At 38.4% G+C, this 17952-nt stretch overlaps 1 protein-coding gene across 1 annotated transcript; it reads right to left on the reverse strand.

Annotated features, from left to right (window-relative positions):
* Positions 1–204: 204 nt before the first annotated feature.
* LOC136432333 (fibroblast growth factor receptor 4-like) lies at positions 205–11497 on the reverse strand. Its single transcript, XM_066423523.1, has 17 exons — positions 10323–11497; positions 8462–8752; positions 8002–8280; positions 7379–7630; positions 6821–6989; positions 6315–6466; positions 5921–6021; positions 5645–5806; positions 5367–5468; positions 4801–5038; positions 4450–4563; positions 3999–4186; positions 3738–3851; positions 3213–3327; positions 2968–3064; positions 2669–2768; positions 205–975 (listed from the first exon to the last, which is right to left on the reverse strand). Exons 1-17 carry the CDS (start codon positions 10753–10755, stop codon positions 901–903), a joined length of 2982 nt encoding a protein of 993 aa, XP_066279620.1. The 5' UTR covers positions 10756–11497; the 3' UTR covers positions 205–900.
* Between the last annotated feature and the right edge of the window lie 6455 nt (positions 11498–17952).

Raw genomic sequence — 17952 nt, forward strand, 5'->3', positions numbered from 1 at the left:
TGCAATGTTAGCAATACCTGTTGTGAAGCAGTATTGGAGCTTGTATAATATAATTGCAGGGAATATAAACAATGATGTTATTGCATTTAATTACAATATATGCACTTGGGATAAGCTTCCTGAAAGCACGCTAGCAACTGTAAGGTTTGTTCGAATTTTCTTTGTGTGTAATATTTCACACCCTCTAAACGACGAAACATTAGAGAATAATCATATAGTATATACTATGTCATGATAGCTGTTGGTAAACTACACGGATTATTGTACAATCGTTGGGCAGTAGCCAAGTTTGAAAAATGTGCAAGCAACATCATGTGAATATGATAGAAAATGGCAATGCATTCCGATAGGTACAATATTGATATTAGATTCAGCAACGGCGATGTGATACGTAGCGCTTCAGTACTATGGAACGACATCTATTTGAAAATATACATTACTCAAAATTTAGACATCTTTGTGTGTAAATCACATGGCCATCGATCATGTCTACATATACAGTCTGTAATGAAAACCACGTTGTCAATGCTAATTTCATACAGTGCTTAATACAACGTTCACCTTCAAATATGTAATGGTATTATATGGCATTAAGTTTCAGAAGAAGTAATTTCTTAGCAAAAATGTGCTTCAACCTTCTCCCTGATGCCTAACTTTGTAAGCAATAGACAATGGGGTGCTACGCGGCTACTTCGGTTTACTAAAGGTTAAAACTACTTAAAACTGGCAATGATTTGAAAAAAAAACCCAGTACATTTGTAACAACATGAAAAGGCAAAATGGCTTTTCTTCCATTCGACATTCCTGATGTGTTTACTATATGTACAGTGTTGTTTGGTGAAATGACTATGTCATGTAACAACGTTCACAGAACCATATCAATATGTATATTTACTGTCACTAGCAGACCTCTACAGCGGACCGTTCCAGGTTGGCGTACTGATGCTCATCATACTGATTCAGCATGATGTGATCCTATGGAATCAATTATGATAAAACAATACCATCAGCCATCTATCTAATAAGTTATAATTGTGTAACTAATATTCTTGCATATCTTCAGCAAAATCGAAAATCTGAAACCATTTATTTTATCTGTTTATGTATATATTACGAAACAAGTTGTTAGTGTGCAACCTTAACCCTCAAACCACCGTAGCTTTTTTACGACTAATCTTACCGTATGGGGTCAAAACTGACCCCACAATGTTTTCTACAAATATAGCTTTATTGGTGACTATTAGTGTGGTTTGTACTATGTATAGTTTAAGTAATCTATAAGGGACAGTTTGACATGATTAGGTGTGAAAAATTTCTGCTCATTATCATAATTTATGCAAAAATAGGGAACATCGTCTTTTGCAACTAAAGCTATTCAGACAAGAGGACTCTTTTGGGGCCTGCGCCAACACTTGATGTCATATAGCATGTGAATGGCTTACGCTAGAACAACCAAACTTGGTCACCTTTGCTAAAATTTCGTTGGCAACAATTGTAATTTAATGAAATATCTAATCAATGTTTTCATGTTGCTATGGCAACCGGTTTCTTAGAGCCATATTTGGAAAAAGTCGCTAATTTTGGATTTTACAATGTGATTCTAGGGCTGTCTTTTTAAACTGCACTAATTTTCTTACATCAATACCAACCAATTGAATTGACTATCACTTTTATGATTTATTATTCATAATTTATGCATATTTGATTACATCATCAGTCAAAATCTAAGATGGCGGACGATATAATTAGGTTAGCTATAACCGGCTATTTCAACCTCAAATTTCATCATCACCATGTTTATTCAAACAGAAACAATCTTAATATAAACGTTTTGGTCCATCTTTATTGTGTTATTAGGTTATATGATGAAAAAATGCATTTAAAGTAATTCAAGATGGCGGAACCAAGATGGCGGATTTCGCTTGTGTAACTTGATATGAATGTAATTTTTATGACGTCATTTTGACGTCGTACCTGTTGCCATCAACACATAACGTCTTTGGATATATTATGATTTATCGTACATAATTTCTATTTAAGTTTTATCGTGCACCTTTAAATTATATGAAAATACCCAATTTGTTGGTTTTCGTCAATAAAATCACATAAATGACGTCATAATACGTCATAATTTCATTAATCTTTACGTTCATTTAAAAAAATTGTTTTTTTTTTCACGTTTCTACAAAATCATATTTTGTAACTATGATCATGATAACCCTTATCATACATGTTACTAGATGACAAGTATCAAACAATAGGGAATATGAGTGCAGATTTTGCTGGGGTCAGTTTTGACCCCACTGGACCATGCGTAAACTTTCTAGGATAACTTAATCAACAATGAGCCAATCTCGGTAAAAACTTGTGAGAAGCTATAAGACATATATAGAAACAAATTCATAGAAGGAATTTTGTTTTCGACTCGAAATGTCAAATTGGCACATGTTGATATACGCCTGGGGTCAGTTTTGACCCCATACGGTGGTTTGAGGGTTAAGACTTGTGGGTCTAAAATAGTACCGGTTATATTACTACCAGTATTCATGTGCGCTTTCCATAACTACAAGGTTGTAGTTAGGGTGGCATATTGAACAAACACATCTCCAGCCAAACAAGTGAGGACTGTTATGTCTGAACAAAACAGCTTACAAACAGTAACACAAACCTTCTCGTCCATTATCAACCGCGATAAAGCGGCCGAGAGCTCTGAGAATGGAGGTCTCTCGTCGGGTAGAAAATGCCAGCAGTTTTCCATGATGAAATATCTATGAAAAAAGGAAAGGGGGCAAATAGATAATCACACGCCAACATGGATGCCAACAAATGTTTCACCTGGGCACTAGGTTCATCCTGTTGAATATATACCTTACAAGCATTTTAGCACTACCTCTCTCATCACATAAAGCAGCTAGTTTTAGATTTTTTTGTAAGAAAGTCGCTTATGCATGGTATTGATAAACTTACAGATCGTCTGTACAATGCGTTGGCTTTTGTAATTTTAGTCCTCTTTGAACCTTGTCCGCAGCTTGCAGGGCTGTCATGGTGGGGTACGGTGTAGAACCTACGAGTAACAAAAAGATGAGTAACAAAATGGTGACCTTACTAGATGAGCCATAGAAAATTTGTATGCTGACAAAGACGGCAAAGGACAATGAGACAAATGAGACAAGCAAATCCTAAAGCCCTTTGAAGACAAAATGTATACATACCTAATGTCACAATTTCGTAAAGCAGCACACCAAAGGACCACACGTCGCTTTTTGTCGTGTAAAACCTCTCTATGGACAGTGTCTCTGGAGCCATCCAGCGCAGGGGTAGTGGTGACTGTCAAGGGAAAAGTGATATCATAGAATGCACTCTTCCATTATTGCCATCATGGTTGCCACACACATGCTGTGAATCTCATAATATATTCGGATATCCAGCATCAGTTATTCAGTTTTTCCTGATGTTCAAAGTAATTACGATGTCAACTTCGCCAAGGAGGAAACATTCCCACTAGTATCTGCTAGTTTATCAACAGATGTTATTTCGTCTACGATCCTTTGCACTGTGTTAAGAATAAAGCAACAAAACATGACACTGTGGGTCGACATGCTCACCCCTGCAAAATAGATCAACTACCTTGCAGCTTCCTTTGGAACTTCAAATATACAATGTATTGATGGCTATGCTACGAAATGTGATTTGTATTCATCGATAGCTGCTCGGTATGCAAGTTACATGTAACTTACATCTTTCAGTTTCTTGTATTCAGGTCCTTCCCTCGCCAGACCAAAGTCCGATACTTTGCATGTCTTGTGCTCTCCGACTAGAACGTTCCTTGCTGCAAGATCTCTGTGTATGCACTAGACATGGAACATTCGATTAAAGCAACCTCGTAGACTACCATGTGTAATATTACAGTTAAAATGACAAATGTAAATTGGGCCTTAGTTAAGTCACTATCGAAATAGAAGTTATATCATTTAGCATTTTAACATTAAACAATGTACCTGCATAGATGCTAGGTAACACATCCCCTTTGACACCTGCCAGGCGAATGAAATGAGGTCTGTGTTCTGCAGGGTCCTGCTCTCCGTGTGGAGGTTTTTGTACGTCACGTTCCTGGTGGTCCGGTCTTTTCTCAGAAATGACAACAGATCACCGTTGGGCACGTACTCAACTACCAGCATGACCGGATCTGGAAGGATATTAAAACGTAGCTATAGCGTTCGCATCATGGAAATTGTAAGTCATCATTATTGAAGCATCTGCAAAGAAATATGTAATCCAGAGGAAATGAGTTATTTGCGTAGTACCCAAGCCTGACACACGTAGCAATGAAGGTTGATTACACACGTATACAGTACTATTGAATCGTACTCCGAAATAGCGATTTAGGAGCTTTTGTGTGTGTAATCCTAAAGCTAGGTTGAATGTACAGTCATACTGAATGTGAATTACCTGATTTTGTACAGTACCCCAGCAGTGTGACGACATTTGGGTGAGAGTCCAGAAGCCGCATCATCATTTTGAGCTCCTTCAACATGTCGTCTTGAACTTCAGATGAGGCATGGGCTTTGAATTAGAATGAACATGAATATTAATAGTTTCGTTTGTATTAGTGGCAGCGCCTCCCACCCATACCGCATTAATTGCCTCAGTTGGACTTTGTTTATCTCACACAGTGGAAGATTTATTTAGCTTATTTATTTTGATGCGCTAGTCCTCCACTTAGTTTATATATATATATATATATATATGTCTAGCAAAATAATTACAAGGCACAAGTGCCAATCATCTTAAAAATTTTACCTTTAACAGTTTTCACTGCGACGAACATCGACCCTTGGTAGTCGTTGACAAAGTGTGCTTTTGCCTTGTACACTTTCCCAAACTGCCCCTCCCCTAGTTCTCCTAGTAATGTTATTTGGTCTGCTTCGAACTCCATGTCCTGTCTATTAGCTGCAATTCTCGTATGTGATGCCGTGAGATGGTTGTTTCTGTCTCTATCATGGTTTATGATGTCTTCGTTTCCGTGTAGCAGTTGACTCTGAAACAAAACGTAATCATGGTATATTTCTTAAAGATAGACTTGTTTGATTGCTACCATTCTGCCACGGTGCTCTGTACGGATAACGCATGAAACCGTCCTAGAGTTGCCACCCCCATTTTGAGATTGACTTGAACCTCCACCCACCCATTGGGTGGTCAGCACTTTGGCCATTATGACGGTATTGGAATTCCATATTTTGTCCACTTGGTAGGCAGCGCAGGTTTGCGTACAACACTTTCGCTATACACTACGTTTAACTGCAGTATGATTAAGGTATTTATGGCATTATTTACCGCCTAGAACTAAGCAACATTCCTGATAGTACCTCAGACTGGGCATAGATGTCTGAATTCTGCCAGGTCTCCTCCGGTTGTCTTTGAATGTCCAAATGGCTCGTTTCATGTTGTGGAGGACTTGGATCTTGCAACTGTATATCACAGAAGAAAAAAGACCATTTATGATATGTATGCTTTACATTGAATACTAATGATTAGAATTGACAATGACAAAAAGTCTATCAAACGCACACAGCATACCACATCCAGAAGGCAATACCTTGTAATTGCAGAGTGTACATTGAACTTTCTAGTGTGATTATCTTACCTCCATTGTTCCATTTCTGACTGGGTGGTTTTGAAGGTTATTTGACAATTCGGACACATCCCCGCTGTGCAATCTGACGACATGGCCATTTGTAGCTCCATTAAGTAGTTGCAGCTCGACTGAATCTATCTCGACCTGGTCATTGTTCTCTATCGTTCTCCCCTGTTGAGGTAGATATGGAACAAAGTCATAGTCCCTTCTCTAAGCCAAATGTATCTCAAGACAATTCATGGGCTATGGGAATAGTTCACAAGCAATGTCAGGTTAAATCCTTACCAAATGACAATATCTCTTAATGAAGTATACCAGAGGAAGGCAGACTACGCAGGCACTACATCCTAAACCAACTAGCAGGGGTAGGGAGAGGCTGGCAATTCCTGTTAAGGGAATAATAAAGGACAAAAGTTGTTTAATGTGAAATAATTTTTGCAATAATACTCGACTTATTATACACAATTATTTCTAATCAGAAGATGTCAATTCAATTGCAAAAAAGGTAAAGCAGTCATGCTAAATTGAGGTGAAGCATGATGATGCTTCACATGATGCTTCAATTGCAAATAATGCAAAAAAAAAGAGACAGGAAAAAAGGATAAAAAAGGCTAAGCAAAAGAATATGGTGAACTACTTCAAAAGTGAGAGCCAACAGTAATAAATCTGTACAAGTTACCATTTCTGGGTTGTAACTTCAGTGTCCTATTGTCCTGTCCAATTCTGTTTGCAGCTGTGCACTTGTAATGCCTGAAGTCGATTTGCATAATGTTGTCTATAGCAAGTAACATGGTGATTCCTCTGGTTGAGATGACCTGGTAAGCTGAAAACCTAGCTCGGCACAAAGAGATACCATCTCAAGCTTCTTTCAACAACTCTTTCAACGCAATCGTAAGTTTCAACTCTTCTATGGCTATAGGTATGTTTGTAGTAGCCTCTACTAGGCTCCAGATGCGGCTGGAAAGAATAGAAATTGGCCATTGAATCGACAGAAAAAAAAACATGCAAGAGGAGTTAAGTGTGCAATAGGGGTACAGATGGCATATTGTACCCTCTCTCCGTAGCCGACTCCCTTCATAATATTCACTCTATTTGACCAATTTCTATTATTTTTCCAGCCATCCGCGGAGCATGGTAGAGGCCATGTTAGTAGCAGTTCCACGACATAGTTGCAAAAAATTGAACCTGTCTTTGGTGTTGTTGCCCCAAAGAATGGTTCTGTTTCCATCTGATTCCGTCCATGACCAGTACGACCTGTTGATGGGTGGATCTACCTCCACATTGCATCTCAACCCTGCTCCTGATCCGACCTCTGCGTGTACTATGTTACTACTAGAAACGATGACTGGCTTACCTAAATGGAATGAAAGTTAACATGACATCGTTAAGTCATAGAAGGCATTGCAGTGTAACATACAGTTATATAACTCTGATGATTATATCCTTGAAAGACTGGCCAGATGTCCAATAGTTCAAGATCAGTTTTTGCCTGTTCCCAATGAAATTGGAAGCTTGCCAATGGACAATAATCTATGATACAGTTAAAATGTGTGTGTTATGAACACCTGGCATTGTACACCACACATCCTATACCACGACCTGCTCTCCCCGACTATGGACACATATTTTTACACCCACCAGAAAGCAACAGTTTTTCAACTTTTGCCAAAATGTGCAATGCATTGATTGATTGGCCGAGGGAAGCTTGAGATGCATTTTTCTTTAAATGTATTAACCACCTACCTGTAACTTCGATAAAGACTTCCTTTTCATCCAGCCTATCAAACCGATTGGAACCGGCGATACAGATGTATTTACCAGTCATGGAGTATTTCGCGATGGGAATTACCAATGGGTTGGGCAGACGATCACTGTTACTACTGTTTAACCAAATAATGGTTGGAGCTGGATTCCCTTCGGCCAGGCATTTAAGAGTTAGCTTGTCTCCAACCGTCACTCTTGCGTGCTGAACAGTGGTCAGGATTTTGGGTGGATCTGATATGAAGAAAATAGACACTTATTCGTCGAAGGATCTAATTGTTCGTATTTCGTTGCTGATGAATGAAAACATCCGTGACATATAACTGCACGAGCATGTAATCTGTGTTGGTAGATAACACAAAATTAAAGGGGAGTTAAAGGAGCCATATAATCAGGACTCAAGACCCCGGTCAACATGTCTTGAACAGAGACGGGAGCAGGTACCGACTTTCAACCAACTGTGACCTCGTATGAACGTTACACCTAAAGCCGACGTATCCAGATCAATCAGGTTCTCAGTTATCCAAAAGACCAAAATACTATTGCAGTACAAAGGTAAGAAAAGTGAAAGAAACATTTTAATTCATTAATTTTTCAGAACTTACAAAGAACCTCCACAGTCGTCCTGTAAGCTTTAGAGGCAATGGAGTTGGTAGCAGTACAAGTGAAGGTCCCGTTTTGGTTCCTTGTGATGGCGCTGATGTGGACTTCAGGCTCGTTTCCCGGTAAGGACACGCCCCTTGGACCTTCCCAACTTATATTCGATAGTGGGTTGCTTTCCACGTTGCATCTTATTGTCACGGTTTTCCCTTCAATCACTTGTATAGTTGTCCCATCTTTTGTCACTTCAGGGGACGTTGTAGTGATGCTAACCAATGGAGCATCTAAATGTACAAAGAGAGGATCACCATTAAAGGGGATAGGGGGGCAGATTATCACCTATTGGTCATTTTCCTTACACTATACACAAGTAAACAACTTTTCTGAAATTCATGTTGTAATCCATTTTATAGTAGAATACCATACAAGCAAACAGACGATGACTTGGAATTAAAGTATACTCACATTGCACTTCCAATGTTATCTGTGTAGTCTGTGGACGTAGCAGATTGGGGTATCCTGACTGCGATGCTGTACATGTAACAACTTGGCCATTATGTTCTCGTTTAATTCTAAGAGTCGTTCGTATCTCGTTGTCATCTGTAGAAAGAGGGTCTGCCTCCAATGAAGCTGAACTTAGGGACCATGACAAGGTTGGTAAAGGGTCACCGCCATGGCTAGTACAAGATATCGTCAGTGTGTCTCCCTCTCTGACAGGATTACTATAACCAGTGATGACTGGGGCTCCTGCCTGGGCTGGAAATGATAAGAATTAGATTGGACTTGAGACTGCTATTTTTTTTACAGACTTACACACGTCAAGGGTATAATTTACCGATACAACACACCGATATTGTACTGCTGGGACACCTATATGGACCATCAGGGTCTTGTTGACAATTTTATTTCTACTTCTATCAACCCTTGTGATAGCTAGAGTTAGATGTCTCTGAACCTTTCGTCTGAATACTTACAAACGAAAAGCAAGTGTAGTTGTTTACTTCGGCCATATTTTGAACAATGACGCGTTTTTTCACATTGCCTCTTTCCCTTTCAGTGCAGCCGTCAATTTGGCACTGTACCAACTTAAATGCTACGAAGGTTTACCCACCTCACCCCTAAACTTTGCAAAGCTGTCTCACCATAGAGGGCAAAACAAGTATGTGGGTTTAATTGTCACCTCTGTCATGTCTCTAGACAGTAGTAGTAGTAGTAGAAGTAGTAGTAATGGTTTATTGATTGATTCACATGTCACGAACAATGGCAGCCCATTGGCTGAATTGGAGCTCGGCCATTACAATTTATAGGGCAGTAAAAACAACAACTTGATAATTCATTAAAATATTTGGATACTAATAGACGAACTTGCTCTACAGTCCACAAATACATTGAGTCAAAATATACATTTAAAATCAACATTCGAATCCAGCTTGCAAATTGAAAAGTCAGCTATAGCAAATTAAGAGGCATTTAAAAACTAGTGGAAATCGGAGCGATATTGTCCAAGTACAGATGTCAATTGCACGATTAGTGATTTAACATACGTGTCATATAGGGGACAGCACTATTCCTGTACCGTTCAGTTCTACAGAACAATAAGTCCAGGTTTTTTTAGGAACGAGTCTGTCTGCCACTGATACTCTGTCTGTTAGGCGGCAGGAGGTGACGGTATTGGTTCGATGTTAAAAGAGAGTTAGCAAACTTCAAAGTCAGGTTCTCACGTCTGACAGTAAACAATCCCAACGTTCTCAGCGAAAGGTTAAAGTTGAATGCTACCTGAACATTGTTTTGCGACCTCCCTGTGATTCGACCTTTTTGAACCCGTTTCACGACGATGTCCTAAACAAGTTTGTGGTTTCTATTGACATTTCTGTCAATCCATAAGCGATCCCATTGTTCATTGTGCGGGCAAAGTTTGGCACAATTTGAACATTGTTTTCGAGACAGCCAACCAACGCCTACACTATAAATGGATTGTCAGTTTTGGTGTCTGAAGCTTCTCAAAGTTGCCTGTGGCAGTGTAAATACCATTTGCAATTATTTACACTATTTTGCATTCCCTTTAACGTCAAACTAATACAGTATCAAATTCTAATCTTTGTTCTTGCCCAATAATGATAAAAATGATATCATGATGATGCTGATAGTGTTGTGTATAACAGTTTCATCTTGTTCAAAAGACCTTCAGATACGTAAAAGCGCAAATTAGGTGTAATAGTTCTCAAAAAATCATTACTTATTTTGAGTATCTATCCTTAGATTATGTTCCTATATCTGAAATAAGTATGAATTTTAGATCTACTCAAGGATAAAAACTGTCACTCACTGAGTACTGTCAACATGGCCTCCGCCGGTTCGCCACTGAGCATCCCCACCCAACAGCGAAACATCCCCTCGTCTTCTTGTTGTACAGGGTTTATAAACAGGTTGTACTCTCCCTCGCCACCTACCACAGAATACCTCGGGTGTCCAGAGCGTCTGCTCTCGGTCCGGACGTGGTAATTCGGGGGTCCAAACCATATTACTGACGTTTTAGTCACTTTGCAGTAAAGAGTCGAACTGCCGTTGACCACGGCGTTGGTATCAGACGGTTTGATCACATAATTCACCTTGTCGTCAACAGACAATATATTCCTTCCAAGTCTTGTTTGTAGCACTCCTATCTCGTCGATAACTTGCAACTTGGCAGATCTCATTTGAACGGCCAACAAAATGGTAGCGATTGACAAAATAGTTATTTGAATGACTGGCAATCCCATTTTTGTACTCTAGCCCGATTTATCCAGTGAAACAAAGCTTCTTTACGTCGGAAGTTATTCAATTTTCGGAAGTCTTAAAGACAAGTTCCGCTTTGGGCAGAGTTTCAACTGAAGTAATTTAAATTACTGACTACTACAGGTCATTCTAAGATTCTTCCTGAGCTTCGAAGTTACTCTTACCGTGCAACTGTTTGAGAATCTTCGGTAAGACGCACAGCATATTTGAGAACACGCTACGTTAACAAAAGATTATCTGTATCTCGATACTAGTCGTTAAACTGAGCGTAAAAATGAAAGAAGAACCACAACATGCGTACCTTTGCGAACAATGGAAACGCAACCATCTTTGGCAATATGCCAAATATGACACCATACCTGTAAAGGCGCCATTTCAAAAGTTTGGTCTTTACGATTTGCATAATACAAGTGTTTCCTATTTGTAAATTACTACACATTCATTCAACATAACCTAAACGGCATGGATATAGCTCACGCCAGCACCACTGCTGTCACATTGTAATCCAAAAGGGATCAAATAGCAGCAGGCAATTGACTTACTAGAAGAAAACATCTAGATTGAAATTCATCCCTACCATGCTCGTCAGTCATTGGTGGAAAGGTTCCCGCCGAACCAACTAGTTTTTCAAGTAAAATACAGACCTATAAACGGATGAATGAGTCACGTCAGACTCTTAACTGCAAGGGGTCAAAGTTATATTCACAGAAATGAATGCTTCGTGATATTAGAATTTATTTTTCTGATTAAATTGGCTGCAATGCTGTTTTAATTTCTGTATGTATCAATTCCTGAATAAAGCATCTATATAACCAAAGAACTTCGTGTTTGTGTACAAAACACATCGAATGGTCTTAGTAATATCACGCATGTAATGTGGTTTTGTGGTAACGTTGAGTCAATGTGAAATACTGCTTTTGTTCATTATTTGTGAACAGAGTAAACAAGCTCATGGTTCAAATATCTGAGCATTGCTCACACATGACCCCGCCATTGTGTATCTTTCACGGCGTGTGTAAATTAGCCCGTAGGTGTTTACCGAGAAAATAGTTTCAGTGGCTCATTTGTATATCTGGGAAGCCAGGTTAAGTTGAGGGAGGGGGGCGGATGGGGGGGGGGGGTGATGAGGGGATCAACCCAAAGACGGTTTGTGCGTTATCCACAGTACTGAAACAACCATAGTCCTTAGTATGACAGCAAGTGCTTATTACTTTATCAAGTATTCATCATTCAATGGAAATTTCAAACTTGACGAAAAATTGGTTGATGGTCCCTTCATGTGCTCTCAGTGCATAGCCCACAAAAATACTTCGTTCCCTCTCCTACCAACCACCACCGTGACCTCTGTCAATCCAATCGAAATATAACGCTGATACCCGAACATTACCAACAATCTGGGTAAGACACACTCATGCAGTTTTAAAAATAGCTGAGATTACATCTGTGATTATTTCTTGGAAACATTCGAAACAGCAACAAACCAAGAAGTCAAGTCAAAGTGCTTGACCTATTCTACATTGAATTATTAACAAATAAAAACATTGCATTACTGGTATAATTACATTATGTACATAAAATTGGCAGTCAAATCATTTCAGTTTGTATTCACAATTAAATGTTCAAGTATTTTCAAATCAGCCCATGTTGATTTGTTCATATGGATGACATCCGCGTGCGCGCGCATCCTTTGAAAAAAAAGAACGTTTTCGAATCGTAAAAAGCGGCTACAAAATGATCATATATTGCCAAAAAAAAAAAAACACTGGAAAACGATAGTGATGTCAAAGAATTCCAAAATCAAATCAAATCAAAGTCAAAGATTGAAAGTAGAAGTTGTAGAGGAATGAAAATGAATCTAGTATTCGCCAGCGGTGGATAACCTTTACTGAACACTATGCTGCCTCTACGGCAGACTGAGCTAATAAGCGAAAGTGAGGGACTGCACTACAAAAAATGGCATTTCTGCATTAAACTATCCTCGCTATCCCCCCAAGATGCAAACAGTCAAACACCACACACTGTTTAGGGGGGAGCCGGGCACAGCACGGAGTTTAATGAATCCAATGAACATTTATTACACTGTCATCGTGTGCCTAGACAGTCTAGAACACTCGACTCAATACAAACAAAACTTGCCGAAAGATTACTGTAACAACGGTCGAAACATAAAGGAACTCGACAAACGGCGAATTAGTCAACTGACTACATTGTTTGCCGGCTACGCAACCCCTAAAAAAACCTTGCTTTAGTGACAAGGCCAAAAAAAGTAGGGGACGTACACCAGAGCCCAATGCAAACAATATCTCCTCCGGGATTTAAAAATAAAATAAAACAACGATCAACTCGAGAAATCCTTCGATGGTGCCCTCGTGCCTGGTAGCAAGGCCTCGAATGAAGATCACATCTTCAGTCCTCCCTTTATCCTCACCTAGCACCTGCTCTCCACCTGTGCTCATTAATCAACAGTCACCTGTGTACAGCTCAAACACACAATGTGTTAATGCAGAAACTCAATTTCACGCTAATGACTACGTCAAACGCTAGAAATTAGTCTTTCTTGTTTTTTCTTCGTCGAAGAAAAGTTATCTTCCAGAAAGAAAATTATTCTCTGTGCAAGAATAAGAAAGGATAAGAAGTCAGTGAGGACGTAAACTTTTTCTTAGAATATTTTTCACTTACCAAGCTGTTTTTTCTCACACATATGTGACTAGAAACCTCTAGATAAATTTTCTTGTTGTTATGACTCTTCTTTGGCACAGAATTTTCATCTACGATATAAATTCAGAGAAAAAATTTCTAAGAAAAAGTTTACGTCCTCACTGACTTTTTCTTATTTCTTCTGTACTCAAGACTAAATTTCTTACACCTAGAATGAGTTGCTTGCATTCAGAGTGTTGTTCTTGTACAGGGAATACCTTTCTGTCCTCAAGAATGAATTTCTTACACTTAGAATGAGTTTCTTCCATTGAGAGTGAGGTTCTTGTAATAGGAATACCTTTCTGTCCTCAAAAATGAATTTCTTACACCTAGAATGAGTTTCTTCCACTGAGAGCGAGGTTCTTGAAATAGGAATACCTTTCTGACCTCAAGAATGAATTTCTTACACCTAGAATGAGTTTCTTGCACTAAGAGTGAGGTTCTTGTTGTAGGAATACCTGTCTGTGTTCAAGAATGAATTCCTTTAACCTAGAAACAGTATCTTGAACTAAGATGGAGGTCTTGAATCAAGATAACCATTAAATCAATGATAATATAATATAAATATGTTCCAATCATCTTCATTATTATCGATCTAATTTTTGGATACACGGTTTTGGATTTGTGTTCCTAATGCCCATTCTTAACCAAAGATTGGAAAGATGAACCAGTTTGCACTAAAATTGTTGGTAGTGTGATCATGAGTGAGTGAGTATTCACTATATACCATACTCTGTGTGTTCAGTAATTCGTTCGACCTTCATGGCCACATCTATAAATGTCATGATCATAATGAAAGCAACTTTTGTTCTGCTATAAACTTTTTTAGTTGCACACTCGCATCAGTTTATGGTAAAATGGACGAGTTAAAAAAAACACATACACTGAAGAAATGGACTTATGAGCCATGCAGCCTTTCAGGTGGACCCACGTGGAGACTGTAGGCTTTTAGTTCGTATAAATGAGACTGTGAGGTTTGCCCGTTCGGGGTACAAATGAATAAATGCGCGTAACCTTTGCAGCCGATGTTGCGGTGAGTCGGCAGCTTAAGCAATTTATCCCATCTTTAATTAAAAAAAGGTATTTCAATCGAAAGCCGTGATAACTACTTTTACACGTAATAACGTTTGTCTGTGACAAAGGTATCACATTATTTCACCATATGACAATTTTAAAAATCTCTTCCTAGTAAATTAATGGGATAGCATCCTTCTATCCAATTAATTCACTTTAAGGAGAAATCATAATGATTTAAATCTCTTGCTAGTAAATAAATGGGATAGCATCCCTTTAGACAACTAATTTACTAGTAAGAGATATTCAAAAATCTCATATCCCATCAATACACTAGTAAGCAACTTTAGATGTCCCTTTCTAGTTAATTAAAGAGATAAAGGGGTGCTATCCCAACAATATACTAGTAAGCGAATTTAGATGTCTCTTACTAGTAAATTAATGGGATAAAGGGGTGCTATCCCTTCAATACACTAGTAAGCGATTTTTGATGTCTCTTACTAGTAAATTAACGGGATAAAGCTAAAGGGATGCTATCCCATCAATACACTAGTAAGCGATTTATATGAGACTTACTAATAGATTATTAGGATAAGGGGTTGCGATCTCATCAATACACTATTTTTAGATATCTCTTACTAGTAAACTAATAGGATAAGGGGGTGCTGTTCCATTGATTTTCATTTATTTTTTATTCCAACATCAAAAAACAATACATAGTGATGCCACACTCAAGCAAACACGCTTATTTAAGCGGCATCACTAAACACAGATACAAAACTTGTGGCGAAGTATGGTACAGGGTCAATATAGGAACCGAGGTGTAAAAGAAACAGTAGTACAAATGTATAACACAACAAAGATCAGCTTAATTACGGAAATGCTTAGTATCTGATACATACAATTGAGTTACGGATAAGATATGCGCATTGAAATTTGAAGATAACAAAGGAGATCCATTGAGTAAAAGATGTACTAGTGCATTATCAGATAAAGCCTTAATTTCTAACATAGGTATATTCAATAACAAGTCTGTCAAAGAGGCATAAGCGATGATGAATATAATTAAGGCAGTGCAACAAAAAGTGAGAAATGCTTTAGCATCGGCACCCGCAGCTACACGAGGGACTCTCAACTAGATTACGAGTGAACATGCTGTGATTTAGACTACAAGTGCCGATGCGGAGGCGTGTCAGAAGGGCACAGGTATATCTTGGTCCCGAATTGAAATATTTTACAACAACAGGGTGTATAAATTTGACCATTTTTTTTTTTTTACACAAAAGAGTGTTTAGCATTCGAACACTAAGATCTAGAGAGTTCAATAACTAAGTTACATAGGGTATAAAAGATTTCTGGAAACGATTGGTATTACAATTAAACAGGTAATAGAAGATTGCGATTGTTGCGAAGGTTGTACGATGTTGCTTCAGAAACCACTGATGGTATCAGATCAGTTAAATACTGCCGAGCTTGGCCATTGACAATTTTATGAAACAATACAAGAGAATTGACGTATCGACGATCAGTTAGCTTCTCCCAGCCAAGAAGAAAAGCATATTTTTAGTTTTAGATGGATTAATTATAAGTTCCATCAACCAGGTATTGGCCCAAGATAAAATTTTGCTAAGGTCAGAATTGAGTCTTAAAGATGTAAGAATGTGGTATACGACAATATCAATCAAAGAAAAATCATCAACAAAGAGAAAAGGTTGAGTTAACAAGTCATCCACAATATTGTTGATATGAACAAGAAAAAGAAAGGATCCTAGAATGGATCCTTGCGGCACACCTGCGCTGATATTAATCCAACCAGAACAATGACCGTCGACAACAACACGTTGCACCCTGCCATGGAGATAGCTTTGAAACCAATTTAAAAGTGGTCCTTCCACCCCGTTTCATTTCAACTTAAATATCAGACCTGTATGCCACACTTTATCAAAAACACGAGAAAAATCTGAATACACAGCTCGAACTTCTTCTTCCATTAATTTACCACTGAGAGAATTCTGAATGTATCTTATAGTAAATTGATGTGATAGAACTTCAGAAATAGAAATTATTCCAATTTTTCAATCTACTCCGTTTCCTAACAGAAATTATTTCAAAAACTAAATGAATGCAATAAATAATCAAGTCTGAGTCGGCTGCAGTTCCATATGACCCTGAACTTTGTTGGGTTAAGGTGGCAGAACACAGTATTTCACCTCTGGGGATTTCTATACTTAAGGACCACAAACTGACTGAGGTCGACGCCGAAAAAATATAGTAAGGTACATTTCTGAAGCACGACAAACGGATATGTTTAAATTGAGGGTACATTCTACAATATACCTGAAAGCAAAAAAAATGTTGTGTTTTTTTTTTTTACGTTCTGGCGCCCTCTTTTGAATGGGGTCATGCGAGGTCATACGGAACTGCAGCTGACTCACCCAGGCTGGCTGCAAAGGTCACGCGCATGTATATGTCACAGTAGAGATTGGAATCCAGTAGAGTCCGGAACTCTAATAGTAGAGATTGGAATTCCAATCTCTACTAGTAGAGACTGGAATTCCAATCTCTACTAGTAGAGTTCTGGATTCTACTAGTTGAGATTGGAATTCCAATCTCAACTAGTAGAGATTGGAATCGGGATCCGAATATTGGGATTCCAATCTCTACTAGTAGAGTTCCGGCATTCCAGATTCTACTAGTAGAGATTGGAATTCTACCAGGACAATAGACTGAGTCATTTGACACCTGGAATTTCAGCATAGCTTAGCCTACATTCACCATTACTAATTCTAGTTGAATCACTTTATGTTTTAGTTATCTAATAAACCTTCTGTGAAGACACATTGTAACCAATGGGGATAGCCGTCTAGTCCAACTTTAGTGAATGGCTATTTGTAAATGCTACTGAAATGTCAATCAGAGACATTTGCATACGGTCATTATGAGTTAGAGACTCAATATGCTCAACCAGTTTTTCCAGTTCGTTAGTGACTCGGTATATAATAGCTAATTCACCCCTGCCAAGCCAGTTCCAAAGTTGATGTCAAAGTTATCAGAAATTCAGATCTCTAAAACATTAAGTAATTCGCCTTAAATATTAATGGTGAATGTAGGCTTAGCTATGCTGAAATTTTAGGTGTGAAATGATTCGGTCTATTTTTCCAAAACATTTTGATGCAATCCGAATTTCTTCTATTAGAATTGGAGATTGTCCTGGTAGAATGCTCCTAGTAGAGATTGGAATCTCAATATTCAGATCCCGATTCCAATCTCTACTAGTAGAGATTCCAATCTCTACTAGTAGAGTTCCGGACTCTACTGGATTCCAATCTCTACTGTGACATATACACCGAATCGGCGATCTTCGCAAGCTTACTCATACGATAGAAAAGCCGACTTATTATACTATCATTCAGTAAAGTTCATGCCTCGCTGACTTTCACGTTTAAGTGTAAACATGCGGTCCAAGATTT

Source organism: Branchiostoma lanceolatum, chromosome 4 (assembly GCF_035083965.1).
Source record: "Branchiostoma lanceolatum isolate klBraLanc5 chromosome 4, klBraLanc5.hap2, whole genome shotgun sequence".
Lineage (NCBI taxonomy): Eukaryota > Metazoa > Chordata > Leptocardii > Amphioxiformes > Branchiostomatidae > Branchiostoma > Branchiostoma lanceolatum.